The 19,194-nt window shown below is 44.8% G+C and overlaps 1 protein-coding gene across 1 annotated transcript in view; it reads right to left on the bottom strand.

The window, feature by feature from the left end:
* Positions 1–19,194, bottom strand: part of LOC126295469 (pleckstrin homology domain-containing family G member 5) — a 1,663,439-nt gene that overhangs the window by 709,707 nt on the left and 934,538 nt on the right. The window contains exon 8 of the mRNA XM_049988005.1: positions 7,631–7,731. Coding sequence (XP_049843962.1) covers positions 7,631–7,731 — 101 coding nt within the window. The remainder of the gene's footprint in view (positions 1–7,630; positions 7,732–19,194) is intronic.

Here is a 19,194-nt window from a genome sequence, read left to right as displayed (position 1 = left end):
TGGCGTGTTTATCTTCTGCCGTTAGGTCAGACGATAGAAATACCACTTGCACGCTTAGAGTAGCAGATTGACGGTCACTAACTTTAAACAGAACTTGATTAATTTTCCCACACATTTATTAAAATAGTAACAAGCATAAACATTACGTAACTTGATTCTCTATGCTATTAACAACTGACAATCTGAAGTTCCTTTGGTCTTGGTACGTTAATCTTATTCTCACATATCTCTGATACTTGAAAAAGTGTCTATACTTGTCTCTTGATGGCTATGTACAGGAATATGATAATCTTATTAGGCGCAGACTGAAACTTGACCATAGACTGGTACAGACTAATGCAGACTGGTGCAGACAAATGCAGACTGGCCAGTCGGAGGTCTGTACACTTGTTATAATACCTCGTGCGTTCAGGTATCACTGCACGAGTGTGATCCGCAAGGAGAAAAGGTTCTACGTTAGCAGCAATCTCATTGGCTGCATTACATATTAATACGCGGATCGGTGGAAGCAGAATTTGGTCCGTCTCTAAGGCAGCGCCATCTCGTAGTGCGGAGACGGACGAGCGCTGCGCCTGCGATGTTGTGCTTAACGGGGCGCGCTCTAGTGGGAAAGTTGTGTACGCACTGACTATGCGGAACTATGTACACAACAAAACGGAATTGTTTTTTAAAAGCTACATACTTTCAAATTGTTTACAAAACAACCTTACCCCCTCCAAAATACTCCCCATTACAACTAATACGATTTTTTGTAGCCATCTTGAGAAATGGCTGACAGCTCCTCCCTCGTTTTTCTGTTAACTTCTTCAGTGCTGTCAAACCGGAGTCGTTTTGTGCCCCTTTTCATGCGTGGAAGTAAGAAAAAGTCGCACGGAGCCACGTCAGACGAGTAAGGTGCGTGAGGCAACCGGGACCATGCCATATTTAGCCAGAAACTGTCCAACAGAGATGGCTGCGTGTGTAGGTGCATTGTCGTGCTGGAAGAACCACTCTCCTGTGTGCCACAAATTGGGTCTTTTTTTGACGAGCGCTGCTGCGCAATGTTCTTATATCTTCTGGAAATGGTCTCTACGCACAAGCTTGCAATTTTTTTCAATATTTTCGGGAATTCGGGAAGTTGGGTTGGGTTGTTTGGCAGAAGAGACCAAACAGCGAGGTCATCGGTCTCGGGAAGGACGGGCAAGGAAGTCGGCCGTGCCCTTTCAATGGAACCATCCCGGCATTTGCCTGGAGCGATTCAGGGAAAATCACGGAAAACCTAAATCAGGATGGCCGGACGCGGGTCGGGCAGTTGATGGAGGCCAGAACGAGGTTTGTCATCAATCAACATGCCACAATTTTTAAATCGAGCAAACCACATGCACACTTGAGTTTTCCCCATAGTGTGCTATTCATAACCTGTTTTCAACATTAAAACAGTTTCGGCAGCATGTTTACCGAGTAGAGAACAAAATTCTGACAGCTCCACGTTGTTCACTTACACTTGCCATCATAAAAAACGGAACAGGAACAAAACAGCGCTAACGAAAACAATGACCGCAGAAGAACAGAACAATACGGGTGGAACAGGCGGCGCTGAACTGGCAGTGAGCTGCGCTATTCACTTCTAACGGCAGCAAGGCGAACTACAGAAGCTCCTGTCACGGCAGTGTTATTCCGGTTCCTTCTGGCTGCCCCGTCGCAGTGTAAGACGGTCACTTCTTTGGCCGCATTGATACTCGCTTTGGGCCTCTCGCGTGACGCGGGTTGGCTTAAGAGCAATCACCAATTGTTCATCTCCGATAGTGTGAAACACATCTCTTCTACTGCAAAACTCTTTGGTTTCCGTATTTTTGCAGAAAGCAGTACGGAACTAAACAGGAAGAAAGACCAGTAAATACAGGGTGATCCATTGATTTTGGCCGGGCCAAATATCTCACGAAATAATTTTCAAACGAAAAAACTACAAAGAACGAAACTCGTCTAGCTTGAATAGGGGAAACCAAATGGCGCTATGGTTGGCCCGCTAGATGGCGCTGCCATAGGTCAAACGGATATCAACTGCGTTTTTTTTTAATCGCAACCCCCATTTTTTATTACATATTCGTGGAGTACGTAAAGAAATATGAATGTTTTAGTTGGATCCCTTTTTTCGCTTTGTGATAGATGGCGCAGTAATAGTCACAAAGGTATAAGTACGTGGTATCACGTAACATTCCGCCATTGCGGACGATATTTGATTCGTGATACATTACCCGTGTTAAAATGGACCGTTTACCAATTGCGGGAAAGGTTGATATCGTGTTGATGTGTGGCTATTGTGATCAAAATGGCCAACGGGCGTGTGCTATGTATGCTGCTCGGTATCCTGGACGACATCATCCAAGTGTCCGGACCGTTCGCCGGATAGTTACGTTATTTAAGGAAACAGGAAGTGTTCAGCCACATGTGAAACGTCAACCACGGCCTGCAACAAATGATGGTGCCCAAGTAGGTGTTTTAGCTGCTGTCGCGGCTAATCCGCACATCAGTAGCACACAAATTGCGAGAGAATCGCGAATCTCAAAAACGTCCATGTAGAGAATGCTATATCAACGTCGACTGCACCCGTACCGTATTTCTATGCACCAGGAATTGCATGGCGACGAGTTTGAACGTCGTGTACAGTTCTGCCACTGGGCACAAGAGAAATTACGGGACGATGACAGATTTTTTGCACGCCTTCTATTTAGCGACGAAGCGTCATTCACCAACAGCGGTAACGGAAACCGCCATAATATGTACTACTGCGCAACGGAAAATCCACGATGGCTGCGACAATTGGAACATCAGCGACCTTGGCGGGTTAATGTATGGTGCTGCATTATGGGAGGAAGGATAATTGGCCGCCATTTTATCGATGCCAATCTAAATGGTGCAATGTATGCTGATTTTCTACGTAATGTTCTACCGATGATACTACAAGATGTTTCACTCCATCGCAGAATGGCGATGTACTTCCAACATGATGGATGTCCGGCACATAGCTCGCGTGCGGTTGAAGCGGTATTGAATAGCATATTCCATGACAGGTGGATTGGTCGTCGAAGCACCATACCGTGGCCCTCACGTTCACCGGATCTGACGTCCCCGGATTTCTTTCTGTGGAAAAAGTTGAAGGATATTTGCTATCGTGATCCACCGACAACGCCTGACAACATGCGTCAGCGGATTGTCAATGCATGTGCGAACATTACGGAAGGCGAACTACTCGCTGTTGAGAGGAATGTCGTTACACGTACTGCCAAATTCATTGAGGTTGACGGACATCATTTTGAGCATTTATTGCATTGATGTGGTATTTACAGGTAATCACGCTGTAACAGCATGCGTTCTCAGAAATGCTAAGTTCACACAGCAACATGTATCACATTGGAACAACCGAAATAAAATGTTCAGACGTACCTACGTTCTGTATTTTAACTTAAGAAACCTACTTGTTACCAACTGTTCGTCTAAAATTGTGAGCCATATGTTGTGACTATTACAGCGCCATCTATCACAAAGCGAAAAAAGTGGTCCAACTAAAACATCGAAATATCTTTAGTGCTACACGAATATGTAATAAAAATGGGGGTTCCTATTTACAAAAAGGCAGATGATATCCGTTTGACCTATGGCAGCGCCATCTAGCGGGCCAGCCATACCGCCATCTGGTTTCCCTCTTCAAGCTAGACAAGTTTCGGTCTTTGTAGTTTTTTCGTTTGACGCTTATTTCGTGAGATATTTGTCCTGGTCAGTATCAATGGACCACCCTGTATAGGCTGTAAAATGTGTACTTGATAGCGCTATGGGCACTTGCTTAGTAAGAGAAATTTTTTTTCACACTAGCGAATGTGAGCATGTGCTTATTGCTCTTAAAGTATCCAACTTTCAACCCATGTTTACTGGACATGTTTTCTTGTTATCTGAAGGTCACCTATCCTGTGATCTTAGCACCAAAAGTGTATTGCAGTCCAGAGGTACGAGGAAGATTTTCACTTGTAACTTTGCACTCGGTCTTTCCCAGACCAAGCGCTCCTTACCTCAGATTGGCGTATTTGTCCTGATTAACAATTCCTGAAAGTCTGAAACACCATCAGGGATCACCCGGCATAGCAGAGCTAGAGTTGCACTGTACCAAAGCTCCGATTGGGTAGTTTTGTTACATCACATAAATGATGTAGTAAATGGTAGGGTTACCCGTAGTATTGATAGCATGAAAAAGGAAATGAAACAAAAATAAATGTATCAGAAAGAAACTGGGAGATGACAGTTCCCTCTGATTTTTCTTGCCTTGTTTACTTTGGACGTAATTATTGTCGCACAGCGTTCAGCGTTAGGCCACTGGGCATTTTATACCCTTATAATATAATAACTTCAGTTTATAAGAAATAAAAATTAGTTAATCGGATTGCTTTCCACGCAAGTGCAGTTTACACGCACAAACGTAAAAGACTCCATATAATTATCGCTGTTATTTTGTGCTCAACAGAACGTCCCTCAACATGATTAAAGACAAGAATTACCTCTTACTACTAATAAGCGCGGAAGTTGTTTATAAATAACAGAAACATGTTTATACAAGCTCAATGCAGTATTGAACCGATGTTTGAAATGTTACTGTTTAATATTCTTTTCACTTTATCTTTTTCTGGAGAAAATTGCGTTTTCTAGCGCTATATCATACATAAGTATTTTTTTTATAATTTTGAGCACAACATCCCTCCTTTTCACGTTACAAATCAACAGTTTTCGAATAAAACTTGAATTAAACATTGTCAGTTTCCATTTTGCTATAAACAGTGTTTAATTTTAAGCAACGGACGGCAGGATAAGTACGCAGAACAAAAATGTTCAGTAAAGTATGCGACCTTTCACATATCTTCAGTATGTTTGTAACCGATTCAACCGCTGTCGGTTTCTAGAGGAACCTAAGAAGGGAGAATTCCCCCCCCCCCCCCCCCCCCCCGGGCCCACATAGCACCCTTCTCAGATTTAGTGGTAACATGGCCCGGTGGATAACCGGTCAACAACTGAACACAGGTCGAGCACGAAAACAGGAAGAAGGTGTACTGAACTCTGAAAACAGTAGGAAAATAGAAACAGTGAAAGTTCCAAGCTTAATTTGCGCAACATCCAGCGAACTGGAAGAGCTACGGCGTCGTGTTTGTGTAGTGTCGGACGGCAAAGGGGGTATGTGTTCATTGACTCCCTTCTGACACCTTTTTCAAAATTATGAACCGTACGTCCGGTCACTGACGAGTCTGTACGTTTACTGTATTCAAATTTGTGTCTGTGTCGTGGTGTAATGTCCGTATGCACAGGAAAGTATAAGGAAGTAACCCCCCAGGCGTACATACATCCTATTTGTTCTACACAAGTACGGCAGGTTATGAGTCTTGCGTTCCGATTTGGAAGTTCTGACTCTTGAATTTCTCTGTTGTAACACAGTTCCCACCCGTTTCTTTGCTGTTTCCATTTCTGTGAGAGGCCTTTGCAGCATCTCGTCTGCTATCACTATTCACCATATTCACTTACTACATGACTCACATAGTCTGTAACCAGGGTATAGTATGACAATAGTCAAGACTACAGAAGGAGAACATACATGTCAACGACCGGACGGAAAGTTAATACAATATGTGATCAAAAGTATCCGGACACCTGGCTGAAAATGACTTACAAGGTCGTGGCGCCCTCCATCGGTTATGGTGGAATTCACTATGGTGCTGGCCCACCCTTAGCCTTGGTGACAGCTTCCACTCTCGCAGACCTACGTTCAGTCAGGTGCTGGAGGGTTTCTTGGGCACTAGCAGCCCATTCTTCACGGAGTGCTGGACTGAGGAGAGGTATCGATGTCGGTCAGGGGAGGCCGAAGTCGGCGTTCCAAAACATCCCAAAGGTGTTCAGTAGTATTCAGGTCACGATTCTGTGCAGGCCAGTCCATTACGGGGATGTTATTGTCGTGTAACAACTCCGCCACAGTCCGCGCAATATGAACAGGTGCTCGATCGTGTTGAAAGGTGCAGCCGCCATCTCCGAATTGGTCTTCAACAGTTGGAAGCAAGGAGGTGCTTAAAACATCAATGTAGGCCTGTGATGTGATAGTGCCACGCGAAATAACTATGGGTGTAGGCACCATCCATGAAAAACACGACCACACCATAACACCACCACCTCCGAGTTTTACTGTTGGCACTACACACGCTGACAGATGAGGTTCACCGGGCATTCGCCATACCCACACCCTGCCATCGTATCGCCACATTGTGTACCGCGATTCGTCACTCCACACAACGATTTTCCACTGTTCAGTCGTCCAATGTTTACGCTCCTTACACCAAGCGAGGCGTCATTTGGCATTACCGGCGTGATGTCTGGCTTGCGAGCAGCCGCTAGACCATGAAAACCAAGTTTTCTCACCTCCCGCCTAACTGTCATAGTACTTGCGGTGGATCCTGTTGCAGTTTGGAATTCCTGTGTGATGGTCTGGATAGACGTCTGCCTATTACACACTACGACCCTCTTCAACTGTCGGCGGTCTCTGTCAGTCAACAGACGAGGTCAGCCTGTACGCTTTTGTGCTGTACGTGTCCCTTCACTTTTCCACTTCAGTATCACATCAGAAACAGTGCACCTAGGGATGTTTAGGAGAGTGGAAATCTCGCATGCAGATCTATGACACAAGTGACCCCCAGTCACCTGACCACGTTCAAAGTCCGTGAGTTCTCTGGAGCACCCCATTCTGCTCTCATGATGTCAAATGACTAGTGAGGTCGCTGATATGGAGTACTTCGCAGTAGATGGCAGCACGATGCACCTAATATGAAAAACATATGTTTTTGGGGATGTCCAGATACTTTTGACCACATTGTTCCATTTCGTGAAAAGAAAAAATGATTGGAGTATGAGCAAATTTTGCACGCTGGTCTCCACCTTTACTGTCCAACATCTTTATCACACAATCACGACGCCGTGGATACACAAGAATCAGCTTCAACAGTTCACTGTTTCTATTTTGCTTCTTTTCTCACAGCTCAGTACACCTTCATCCTGTTTTCATGCTTGATATGTGTTCAGTTTTCGACAGTCTGTCTACTGGGCCATCTTAGCACTACACGTGAGGGGGATGCGATGTGGTGTTTCCCTTGGAAGAAGAGGCTGTTCGCATATGCAGGCAAAGCGATTAAATAGAGGTAACGCCTGAAGGGTATGCAACTCACCCAACGGGCATGTAGCGCGGTCACGATCTTAAGTGTGAAGCTAGTAGGAAAACTACATCAGTCTACGGCGACTTGTGACAGTGTACGGTACTCTATGGCAGTTTTACAACTCTGACCACAGCAGACGGTATCTGCTGGTTGCGTGTAGAAAAGACGAGAGAAAAATGGCGACGGGTGGCGCGCGAAACAGGAGTTAAATACGGGGTCCGTCCGAGGTGAGAGAAACGTTTGGGGCCGTCGTGAAATACGGCGGGTGTGAGCCGCTGCCGCCGTGTTTTGCGGTCGGCTTCAGCGCTGCTCCGCCCTTGGCGCCTGCAACCCGACCCCACGCGCTTTGTGGCCACGTGTGCCGGTGGAAGAGGAGTAAAGCAGAAACACACGCCCACACATGTGTGGGTGGTACTCACGCTAGCGTGACGCCGCGACACGCCGCGACGAACTCGTCCGGGCCCGCGTCCGCGCCGCTGGGCAGCTCGAAGCTCACGCTGAAGTACTCGGAGCTGTTCACCTGAGGACGCAAACACAGAAGAGGTGTGAAACGTCGCCGACGTTGGTTTAGGAAAAGAAAAATTAGCACAGTGACATTCATTTCAGGATGAATCTCCCGCAAGCGAAGAGTGTGACGTTTCTTAAGTTTTCGCACAGGTTGCGAATTGTGCTCAGGGCCGAAAATCGAACCAGGAACCACAAAATAAAAAGTGGTGTTAGACAAAGACTTCTTGTCACCTTTATTGTTTGGAAGCCCTTTAGAAAAATGGGAGTTTTAACTCGGAGGTAAGATGTTACAAAAGTGAACGAGTTGAATTAAGGCAAACTGTCCGCCTCAGTAGCTGTGCGATCAGCTATTCAAGCGCCCAGGTTCGATTCCCGGCCGAGTCGGAGATTTTCTGGCTGTTGTGGTGTCGTCCTTAGGTTCGTATCGTCATAACTGATGTTGCACTCTGGAGATGACTGTCTGCCCTGAAAGGCAATAAATTTAAAAAAAAATCAGGTTAACTGCCTAGATTCTGGACACGATTTTTGCTATACTTTCAGAAAATTTGAGAGAAACGGTTACTGAAATAAATTTTCTGGAAAAAAAAAACAGCTAATGGTCTCAAAATTTCAACCGAAACAATTTTTTTTAAACAAAAAAACGAGAAGTGCACGAGGAAATCGCGCTTTCAGTGTTTCGCACAAACTGGTTTGTTTTTGGAGAGCCACCGCCTTGAGCAAAACATAGTTTTGTCTTTTCTTCTATTTCCCAGAAGTGTTTCGGTAAAGTTTCAGCATCATCAGTGGACTTCTGTTTACTTTCCTCGTAGCACAAGTGGTGTGGTTTTCCTGTTTTTCATTCATATTTTCTTATTGCACTTGTTTTCTTTCGGGCTCTGTAATTATTTCCGGTTTCTCTGTTATCTTCACTGTGAAAACCTGTCAATGTAAACAGTGTAAAGAGTGACAGGATAAATGGCATAGTGCAGGTTTTCATAGTGAAGATAACGGAAAAACCGGAAAAAATGACAGACTGCGAAAGAAGTGCAAAAAAAAAAGTTTTTTTTTAATTGTGGTAAGTTCAAGAAAATGGTTCAAATGGCTCTGAGCATTATGGGACTTAACTTCTGAGGTTATCACTCCCCTAGAACTTAGAACTACTTAAACCTAACTAACCTAAGGACATCAGACACATTCATGCTCGAGGCAGGGTTCGAACCTGCGACCGTAGCAGTCGCGCGCTTCCAGACTGCAGCGCCTAGAACCGCTCGGCCACCCCGGCTGGCTGTCGTAAGTTCGTAAAGACCAAACTGCTAAGGTCATCGGTCCCTAGACTTACACACTACTTAATCTAGCTTAATCTAACTTACGCTAGTGACAACACACACACACACCCAAGCCCGAGAGAGGTCTCGAACTTTTGACGGGGGGACCTGCGCGAACCGTGGCAAAGCGCCTCATACCACGTGGCTACCCCGCGCGGCAAGAAACTGGAAATGCACACAGCACGTGGTAACAAGAAAGAAAATAAAAGCCCACTGATGATGCTGAAACTTCAGCGAAACACTTCTGGGAAAGAAAAGATAAAATCGTGTTTTGCTCAAGATGGAGCCCCTCCTACAACAAACCAAGCACATACGGAAAGAAGATCTTCAACCTCAGGATGATTAAAATTTAATTCTTTACTTATAGAAAGTTCCTCTATAGGCTATGATGAGTGAGTTTGCCAATTTCAAAATGTGTGACATAAACGGCCCTATCTTTTAATTGCATCGACTTAAAAACTTAAATTTTTTGCCGCACCAAGCTGCATTACACATTACTATGTGACATAAATTTCACTTTAATAACTCCACCCATCACTGAGGAAAACGTGTCTATAGAGGAGGACAGAAATGCACACAAACGTACAACAAACTCATCCGTTTTTACCGACTGAGGCACAGAAGCTTAAGAAATGTGCCAAAATGTATACAAGCACAAATAGATGAAACAGAGCGAGATAGTGGATTTAAATACCTTGGAGAAATTCTACAGCAGAATTTGAGAAAAATTTACAATGGATGTTAATGAACGGTCTACTTAGGTTAGTGTGAACATGGACGTGCAGTTACCACTCACAGGCGGTAGGTGGCAGCACTAGCAAAGCAGGGGATACAGGGTGTTAAAGAAAAAGTCGAGTACTCTAATAGGTAGTAGTACTCATAGAAACAAGAAAAATAACTCCAATAAACATGAGTCCAGAAGTGGATACTGCAACGTTCTTTTAAAAAGAAAACTTCATACAATTACGCTGAACTAATATCTGAAATGTGGAATGGATTCAAAACTGGAGCTATATTGTAACGTGTTGTAGCTACAAATAGTGTACCTACTCTGTGCTATTGTTAGTAAAAGTTTACAGGAATTGATTGGGCAATGCAGCTCCCAATACCAGTAAAGAAATAGAGTCACTAGAAAACAGATTCAGTCCCTTAGGCAGTGAATCCTCGGGCCCTGTTCAAAACTGATAACTTTGGTCTCTGTGCACATATCAAATAAATTAAATTGGCTTACGTCTAAAGCAGCAACGGTGCAACGCGATATACTCTGGTCTCTCACGAAAAAAATAAAATATGCTAGCTACATGCACAGCCGTGTTCAAAGCTGGCTGTCATACTTTGAAAAGTACAAGAAACACTATTGGGTGAAAAACGAGAACATTTAAGGAAAAGCAAACTCCTTGGAAAAACATATGACCTGAACAAGGAGGCGACACTGACTGTGGTGAATTACTAACTCTGAGTTTTTTTTTCTAGCAAGATTATATCGCAAGTTAAGTTTGTCTTTTCAGAAACATCTACAATTGATGTTACATTAGTTACAATAATGTATCGTATTTACTAAATGATCGACAAATAATGAGATTTATACAGCAAGTATTATCCAACCTCATTAAACCAGCATAAATGCAAATCGTCAAACTACATACACTCCTGGAAATGGGAAAAAGAACACATTGACACCGGTGTGTCAGACCCACCATACTTGCTCCGGACACTGCGAGAGGGCTGTACAAGCAATGATCACACGCACGGCACAGCGGACACACCAGGAACCGCGGTGTTGGCCGTCGAATGGCGCTAGCTGCGCAGCATTTGTGCACCGCCGCCGTCAGTGTCAGCCAGTTTGCCGTGGCATACGGAGCTCCATAGCAGTCTTTAACACTGGTAGCATGCCGCGACAACGTGGACGTGAACCGTATGTGCAGTTGACGGACTTTGAGCGAGGGCGTATAGTGGGCATGCGGGAGGCCGGGTGGACGTACCGCCGAATTGCTCAACACGTGGGGCGTGAGGTCTCCACAGTACATCGATGTTGTCCCCAGTGGTCGGCGGAAGGTGCACGTGCCCGTCGACCTGGGACCGGACCGCAGCGATGCACGGATGCACGCCAAGACCTTAGGATCCTACGCAGTGCCGTAGGGGACCGCACCGCCACTTCCCAGCAAATTAGGGACACTGTTGCTCCTGGGGTATCGGCGAGGACCATTCGCAACCGTCTCCATGAAGCTGGGCTACGGTCCCGCACATCATTAGGCCGTCTTCTGCTCACGCCCCAACATCGTGCAGCCCGCCTCCAGTGGTGTCGCGACAGGCGTGAATGGAGGGACGAATGGAGACGTGTCGTCTTCAGCGATGAGAGTCGCTTCTACCTCGGTGCCAATGATGGTCGTATGCGTGTTTGGCGCCGTGAAGGTGAGCGCCACAATCAGGACTGCATACGACCGAGGCACACAGGGCCAACACCCGGCATCATGGTGTGGGGAGCGATCTCCTACACTGGCCGTACACCTCTGGTGATCGTCGAGGGGACACTGAATAGTGCACGGTACATCCAAACCGTCATCGAACCCATCGTTCTACCATTCCTAGACCGGCAAGGGAACTTGCTGTTCCAACACGAAAATGCACGTCCGCATGTATCCCGTGCCACCCAACGTGCTCTAGAAGGTGTAAGTCAACTACCCTGGCCAGCAAGATCTCCGGATCTGTCCCCCATTGAGCATGTTTGGGACCGGATGAAGCGTCGTCTCACGCGGTCTGCACATCCAGCACGAACGCTGGTCCAACTGAGGCGCCAGGTGGAAATGGCATGGCAAGCCGTTCCACAGAACTACATCCAGCATCTCTACGATCGTCTCCATGGGAGAACAGCAGCCTGCATTGGTGCGAAAGGTGGATATACACTGTACTAGTGCCGACATTGTGCATGCTCTGTTGTCTGTGTCTACGTGCCTGTGGTTCTGTTAGTGTGATCATGTGATGTATCTGACCCCAGGACTGTGTCAATAAAGTTTCCCCTTCCTGGGACAATGAATTCACGGTGTTCTTATTTCAATTTCCAGGAGTGTATATAGATCTGTTAACAAATCATAGAAATACTACATATGTGAGATATATGACTATCCTTGTTATCGAATCAGTTTTCGTAAATTCTGGGGGTAGTCAACAATCACAAATTATCACAATGGTTCAAATGGCTCTGAGCACTATGGGACTTAACATCTGAGGCCATCAGTCCCCTAGAACGTAGAACTACTTAAACGTAACCAACGTAGGGACATCACACACATCCATGCCCGAGGCAGGATTCGAACCTCAAATCGTAGCAACTGCATGGTTTCGGACTGAATACAAATTATCAGCCAACTCATCTACACTAACGCGCTGGCAAAACATTCTTTACCTTGCTTGTGAGAAGACCTCTCCTTATATGTCCTCGTCAAGTCCTACATTATAATGTAACAGCTGGTGGCGTCACACAGAACACCACAGAAACCGCCTACTCCGTCCTCTTTGACTCACAGACAGCTACCCAGTACTGTGCGTTCTCTTACTCCGACACTACAACCTCAGACCAGAAGCAGTATCTTTGGCTCTGCGGTCATGCACAGTCAGCGATCCCTTTTATAAAGACTATCAGAAACATACATCGTTTATAAAATCATAGTTCCATTTTAATTTACGTTAATATTCATATCGTATTCGGGTGACACATGCAAGTGTGCCCCAGTAGACTCCTTGCAATACTTTCTGAGACACGTAACACGACGAAAGGCTGAAAACGGTTCAAATGGCTCTGAGTACCATGCCGCTTAACTTCTGAGGTCATCAGTCCCCTAGAACTTAGAACTAATTAAACCTAACCTGCGACCTGCGACCGTAGCGGTGACGCGGTTCCGGACTGTAGCGCCTAGAACCGTTCGGCCAAAACGGCCGGCACGACGAAAGCTGACGTAGCCTTCAGCACGACTCGAATCACACAACTGACTGCAGACCACGAAATGGTAGCTGCAGCCATGTGAGTAGGTCATCATAATACGCTGCCGATTCATTTAATGGGGCGCCAATGCTATGAGTTCTTTGACTTTCTTGCAGACAGAACAGCTGGCCTTGGTAGCCGAGCGGTTCTAGGCGCTTCAGTCGGGAACCGCGCGACTGCTACGGTCGCAAGTTCGAATCCTGCCTCGGGCATCGATGTGTGTGTGTGATGTCCTTAGGCTAGTTAAGTTTACGTAGTTCTAAGTTCTAGAGGATTTATGACCTCAGATGTTACGTCCCACAGTGTTCAGAGCCATTTGAACCAACCAAATTCTCGTGTTTTTGTTAAATTGTGTGTTAGAAACTGTAAAAACTGACTCCTACTGTGCTTAGCGTCAGTTTATTTTCTACAAGCCTTGAACGTACGTCATGAACTGCACCATTTGAAACGAGCCAATGTTGCACACAACACCCTTTACTACGAAGCTAGTGGCAACAGCAAAGAGAAATATTTTACAACCACTTGTAATACCAGAGGGAATGTCATTTATGCAAGTAAATAAGCGCCGCGCGGGATTACCCGAGCGGTCTCAGGCGCTGCAGTCATGGACTGTGCGTCTGGTCCCGGCGGAGGTTCGAGTCCTCCCTCGGGCATGGGTGTGTGTGTTTGTCCTTAGGATAATTTATGTCAAGTAGAGTGTAAGCTTAGGGACTGATGACCTTAGCGATTAAGTCCCATAAGATTTAACACACACTTGAACATTTTGTTTTGTTTTGTAAATACGCAATAGGAGTGGCTCCAACACTGATCCCTGGGGCACCCCCTGTTCAGATTCCACATGGCAGCCATTCTCAACACCGTGAATAACTACCTTTCGCTGCCTGTTGTTGAAGTAAGAGGTGAACCAATTGTGAGCTACTTTCCGTATTCTGTAATGGTCCAACATCTGGAGCAATATTTTGTGATGAACACAATGAAACACCTTAGTTAAATAAAAAAAAATATGACAAGGTTCGCAAACATTTGGTTAAACCTATCCAGTACCTCACAGAGAAACGACAACATAGCATTTTCAGTTGTTCAGGTGGTGGGTGTTTGAACAGGCAGCGCATCGAAGATTTATACTGCACAGGGAGAAAGTGGAAAACATACACTCATACAAAACGCTGATGAAAGAGAGTTTGAGTGATCGTGACATTCGGTCATTGAAGAGGAATGCGAAGAAAAATAGGTGGATGACAGGTGCAAAAGTCACTGCAGACGCGGATATCGCATTCGGGACGCAGCACCAAAGCAGCACGTGGTCGAGTTGGAATTCCAAAATCACTCATTAGCGATTCCAGCCCCCGTGACAGGAAAACGAGATACCGAAGCCATAAGATCAGAACAACTGAGCTGTGGAAGGACGTCATTTGATCGGATGAGTCATGTTCGCAAATTCTGGCCGAGATTACGTCCCGCAAGTGAGACATGGTGGGGATTCGCTGATGATTTGGCAGCCATATCGTTGTATTCTCCAAGGGCCTAATCGTGGTTCTGCAAGATCGTATTACTGCCAAGGGTGAAGTGATCATTTTTACTGATCAGGTGCATGCTCCAGCACACCGTTTGTTCTCCAGCGGTGATGCAGTGTTTCAAGGAGAGAGGACCCCAGTCCACACAACTGATGTGGTCCAGGACCTGGTTTTGTGAGAACGAGGGCGAATTGTCGCTTCTGCCCTGGCCACCACACTCATCAGATCTCAGTATTACTGAGACTTTATGGTCTTCTATGGAGAGAAGGATGCATGATCGCTATGCACCTCAGTCATCACTATCCTAACTTTCCAGTATTTTGCAGAAAGAATGGAATACGATTTGCCTGAAAATCACACATTGTCTGAATTTATCTACTCCGAGACGACTGTAAGCTGTTTTGAATGCTAATGGTTTTCTTACGTCGTATTAGTCTACTAGTCTATTTCTGACCACCAACTGTACATAGTCTTCAAGCAATGACCGTAAAACGTACATACACAGAACTGATCTAGGAGTAGACGATGTATTGCGTGAGTCCCAGAGTGAGAAGACACGGTACCACAAACTCAGTTTAGGACCAGTCTTCTTGTGGTTAATTACACCCTTTGTTTTATATGAGGTACACCCAAGACAGAAAATTTCCTAAACCTGCTGGAGATATGTCTAGCCAAAACGTTTGATAGAACAGAGCTAAGGGAGAAATGTTCTAGAAAAAACTTTGTTTTTATAGGAATTGTGTGTAGCATTTTGTTAAATTTGTATTTCAGTTTGAAATAAACTGTGTACTACCTGTGTCATATACGGGAACTCTAACTTACGGCTCAGTTAGAATGCAATCTAACCCACCCAGACAAATGGTTCAAATTGCTCTGACCACTGCTGGCTCTGCTGTAGTATACAGAGAAGTTGCAGCATTAGAAAATTGCAGCGAAATGCAGGAAGATCTGCAGCGGATAGACACTTGGTGCAGGGAGTGACAACTGACCCTTAACATAGACAAATGGAATGTATTGCGAATACATAGAAAGAAGGATCCTTTATTGTACGATTATATGATAGCGGAACAAACACTGGTAGCAGTTACTTCTTTAAAATATCTTAGAGTATCTGTGTAGAACGACTTAAAGTGGAATGATCATAAAAAATTAATTATTGGTAAGGCGAGTGCCAGGTTGAGATTCATTGGGAGAGTCCTTAGAAAATGTAGTCCATCAACAAAGGAGGTGGCTTACAAAACACTCGTTCGACCTATACTTGAGTATTGCTCATTAGTGTGGGATCCGTACCAGGTCGGGTTGACGGAGGAGATAGAGAAGATCCAAAGAAGAGCGGCGCGTTTCGTCACAGGGTTATTTGGTAACCGTGATAGCGTTACGGAGATGTTTAGCAAACTCAAGTGGCAGACTCTGCAAGAGAGGCGCTCTGCATCGCGGTGTAGCTCGCTGTCCAGGTTTCGAGAGGGTGCGTTTCTGGATGAGGTATCGAATATATTGCTTCCCCCTACTTATACCTCACAGGAGATCACGAATGTAAAATTAGAGATATTCGAGCGCGCACGGAGGTTTTCCGGCTGTCGTTCTTCCCGCGAACCATACGCGACTGGAGAAGGAAAGTGAGGTAATGACAGTGGCACGTAAAGTACCCTCCGCCACCCAGCGTTGGGTGGCTTGCGCAGTATAAATGTAAATGTACATGTATCACTGTGGGACTTAACATCTCAGGTCATCAGTCCCCAAGAACTTAGAACTGCTTAAACCTAACTAACCTAAGGACATCACACACATCCATGCCACACGCAGGATTCGAACCTGCGACCGTAGCAGCAGCGCGGTTCCCGACTGAAGCGCCTAGAACCGCTCTGCCACAGCGGCCGGCCCCACCCAGACAGTCGAACAGAGAGCGAAGTTGCTGGATGATCATTAAGATTATGAAATTAATACTTAAGATACTGCCTAGCTACACTAGCTTTCTCTTGAATTAGTTCATCATCTGCTCATTGTACAGATGTAAAATTTCGCAGTACAATTATGCGTGTACAAAGTATATAAAGATAATTTTGAAGAGTAATTTGCACTTTTTAGTCTGCATAAAAATACAAGGGGCTCCTGTTATAATTTGAACTTGTAATATAAAGCAACAAACTTTTCTCACAGGAAGTTACACGCCTTTCTGTCTGAAACCCATATTTCGTAATATGAAGTCATACTTCATTTCAAATTATTAGTAAACAACACAAAACAATAAGTGGACTAATGCTTGTTGCATCTTCTAAAATCTGAATCACTTTCTTCATAAGGCGCACTGAAAAAAAGAGATAATTCACCATACCTGCCATCCAGTAACTAAGTTTTCAGTCGCAACAAAAACTAGAGCTACGGACGTTACGTAAACATTACGAAGTATGATGCAAGATTCTCCATCGTCACAAAACTCTGGGAGTACGAAGTGTGGTTATAAAATAACGGGACTACTGCCGTAAAATTTTTTATTTCAAAAACATACGTATTTAATTACTGTCACCCTCAAGATACTGCCTTCCTCTACCCCCACAACACTTCATGCTAATTTTCCACTGACGGAAACAGTACTGAATGTCTTCCTCTGTGAGCTCTTTGATGACGTGTGACGCTTTTCCTTCCACTGCTTCAACGGACTGACATATCGTTCCTTTTACCGCAGATTTGACCCTGGGGGATAGTCACGTGCTGATAGGCCTGGTGAATAAAGCGGATCCTGCAACACTCAGATATTGTACTTCGCTGGAGACCTCTTAAGAGACAATGCGTTATGAGCCGGTCAGCCTTGATGCAGAGCCCATGATTGGTACTTCCGTAATTCGAGTAGTTTTATCCTTATTTTCTTACGGAGTTGAGCAAGAACCTCAAGGTAGTAATGTTGTTTAATACACTGACAGAAACAAAAGTCGTGACACTAAAAAAAATAATAAATGTATAGTAATGAAACTTCGGGAATACATTTGGTTAGGTAACATTGGTAACACTTAAGGTAGTAAATGAGTTTTGCCATTTGGGGAGCAAAATAACTGATGATGGTCGAAGTAGAGAAGATATAAAATGTAGACTGGCAATGGGAAGGAAAGCGTTTCTGAAGAAGAGAAATTTGTTAACATCGAGTATAGATTTAAGTGTCAGGAAGTTTCTGAAAGTATTTGTATGGAGTGTAGCCATGTATGGAAGTGAAACATGGACGATAAATAGTTTGGACAAGAGTAGAATAGAAGTTTTCGAAATGTTGTGCTACAGAAGAATGCTGAAGATTAGATGGGTAGATGACATAACTAATGAGGAGGTGTTGAATAGAATTGGGGAGAAGAGGAGTTTGTGGCACAACTTGACTAGAAGAAGGGATCGGTTGGTAGGACATGTTCTGAGGCATTAAGGGATCACCAAGTTAGTAATGGAGGCCAGCGTGGAGGGTAAAAATCGTAGAGGGAGACCAAGAGATGAATACACTAAGCAGATTCAGAAGGATGTAGGTTGCAGTAGGTACTGGAAGATGAAGAAGCTTGCACAGGATAGAGTAGCATGGAGAGCTGCATCAAACCAGTCTCAGGACTGAAGACCGCCACAACAACAACTGGTAACATATTTAAGTGATTAGCATTGCAAGATCACAGGTCGACGTAAGCGCGAGATAAGGCATTGCAAATGTAAAATGCTGGTACATTACTGAACGGTGTAACCGGGAGAATGTTGAATGCAAGCATGCAAACGTGCATGCATTGTGCTGTAGAGGTGCCAGATGTCGGTTTATGGGATGGAGTTGTATGCCTGTTGCGCTTGGTCGGTCAATACACGGACGGTTAATGCTGTTTGTGTTCAAATGGCTCTGAGAACTATGGTACTTAACATCTATGGTCATCAGTCCCCTAGAACGTAGAACTACTTAAACCTAACTAACCTAAGGACATCACACAACACCCAGTCATCACGAGGCAGAGAAAATCGCTGACTCCGCCGGCAACATTTCGACACTCTGTAGAGCATATACGGCCACAACAGCAATATGTGGTCGAGCGTTATCCTGTTGGAAAACACTCCCTGGAAAGCTGTTCATGAAACGCAACACAATCGGTTGAATCACCAGACTGAAGAACAAATATGCAGTCAGGCTTCGTGCCCCTGCTGTCACATGAAATCGCATCCCACACAATAAATCGAGTAGTAGGATATGACGCAGCATGTGAAAGTTGCTGAGTGTGGACATGTTACTCCCGTAAACAAAATTACAGATATGAAGATGGTTCTACAGCAACCGAAACCGGTCATGTGAATAAATATTTTATGCAATCAAGACGGATTATAAGTAACGCCCAGTGTAGATACACATTTCCGTGAATATCTAAAACAAAAAAAACAGTCATCATCGCTTTGAATCTTGAGTTGCTCAATCTACCTCTTGTCACTCTCAATCAGTGGGGTTTATCTCTCCCATTGCATGGGCATGGGTTGGCCGTTAGTTTCTGGATCGTAAGCGAAAAACTAAGATCCGTTACACGTTATGACACTTCACGAGAAATTACGATCGTTTTCAATGGTATTCAAAGTATCAGCACAAACATTTTTCAAGAGCGTCCTTTTGTTCGAACGTGAGAATTTTCAGCACCAGTAACGCACAAATTTTTCTCGTGTCAGTTTTCTTATGCTAAATTTGC

The sequence above is a fragment of the Schistocerca gregaria genome, chromosome 11, assembly GCF_023897955.1.
Source record: "Schistocerca gregaria isolate iqSchGreg1 chromosome 11, iqSchGreg1.2, whole genome shotgun sequence".
NCBI lineage: Eukaryota > Metazoa > Arthropoda > Insecta > Orthoptera > Acrididae > Schistocerca > Schistocerca gregaria.
This window is presented reverse-complemented; position numbering and strand designations above follow the sequence as displayed.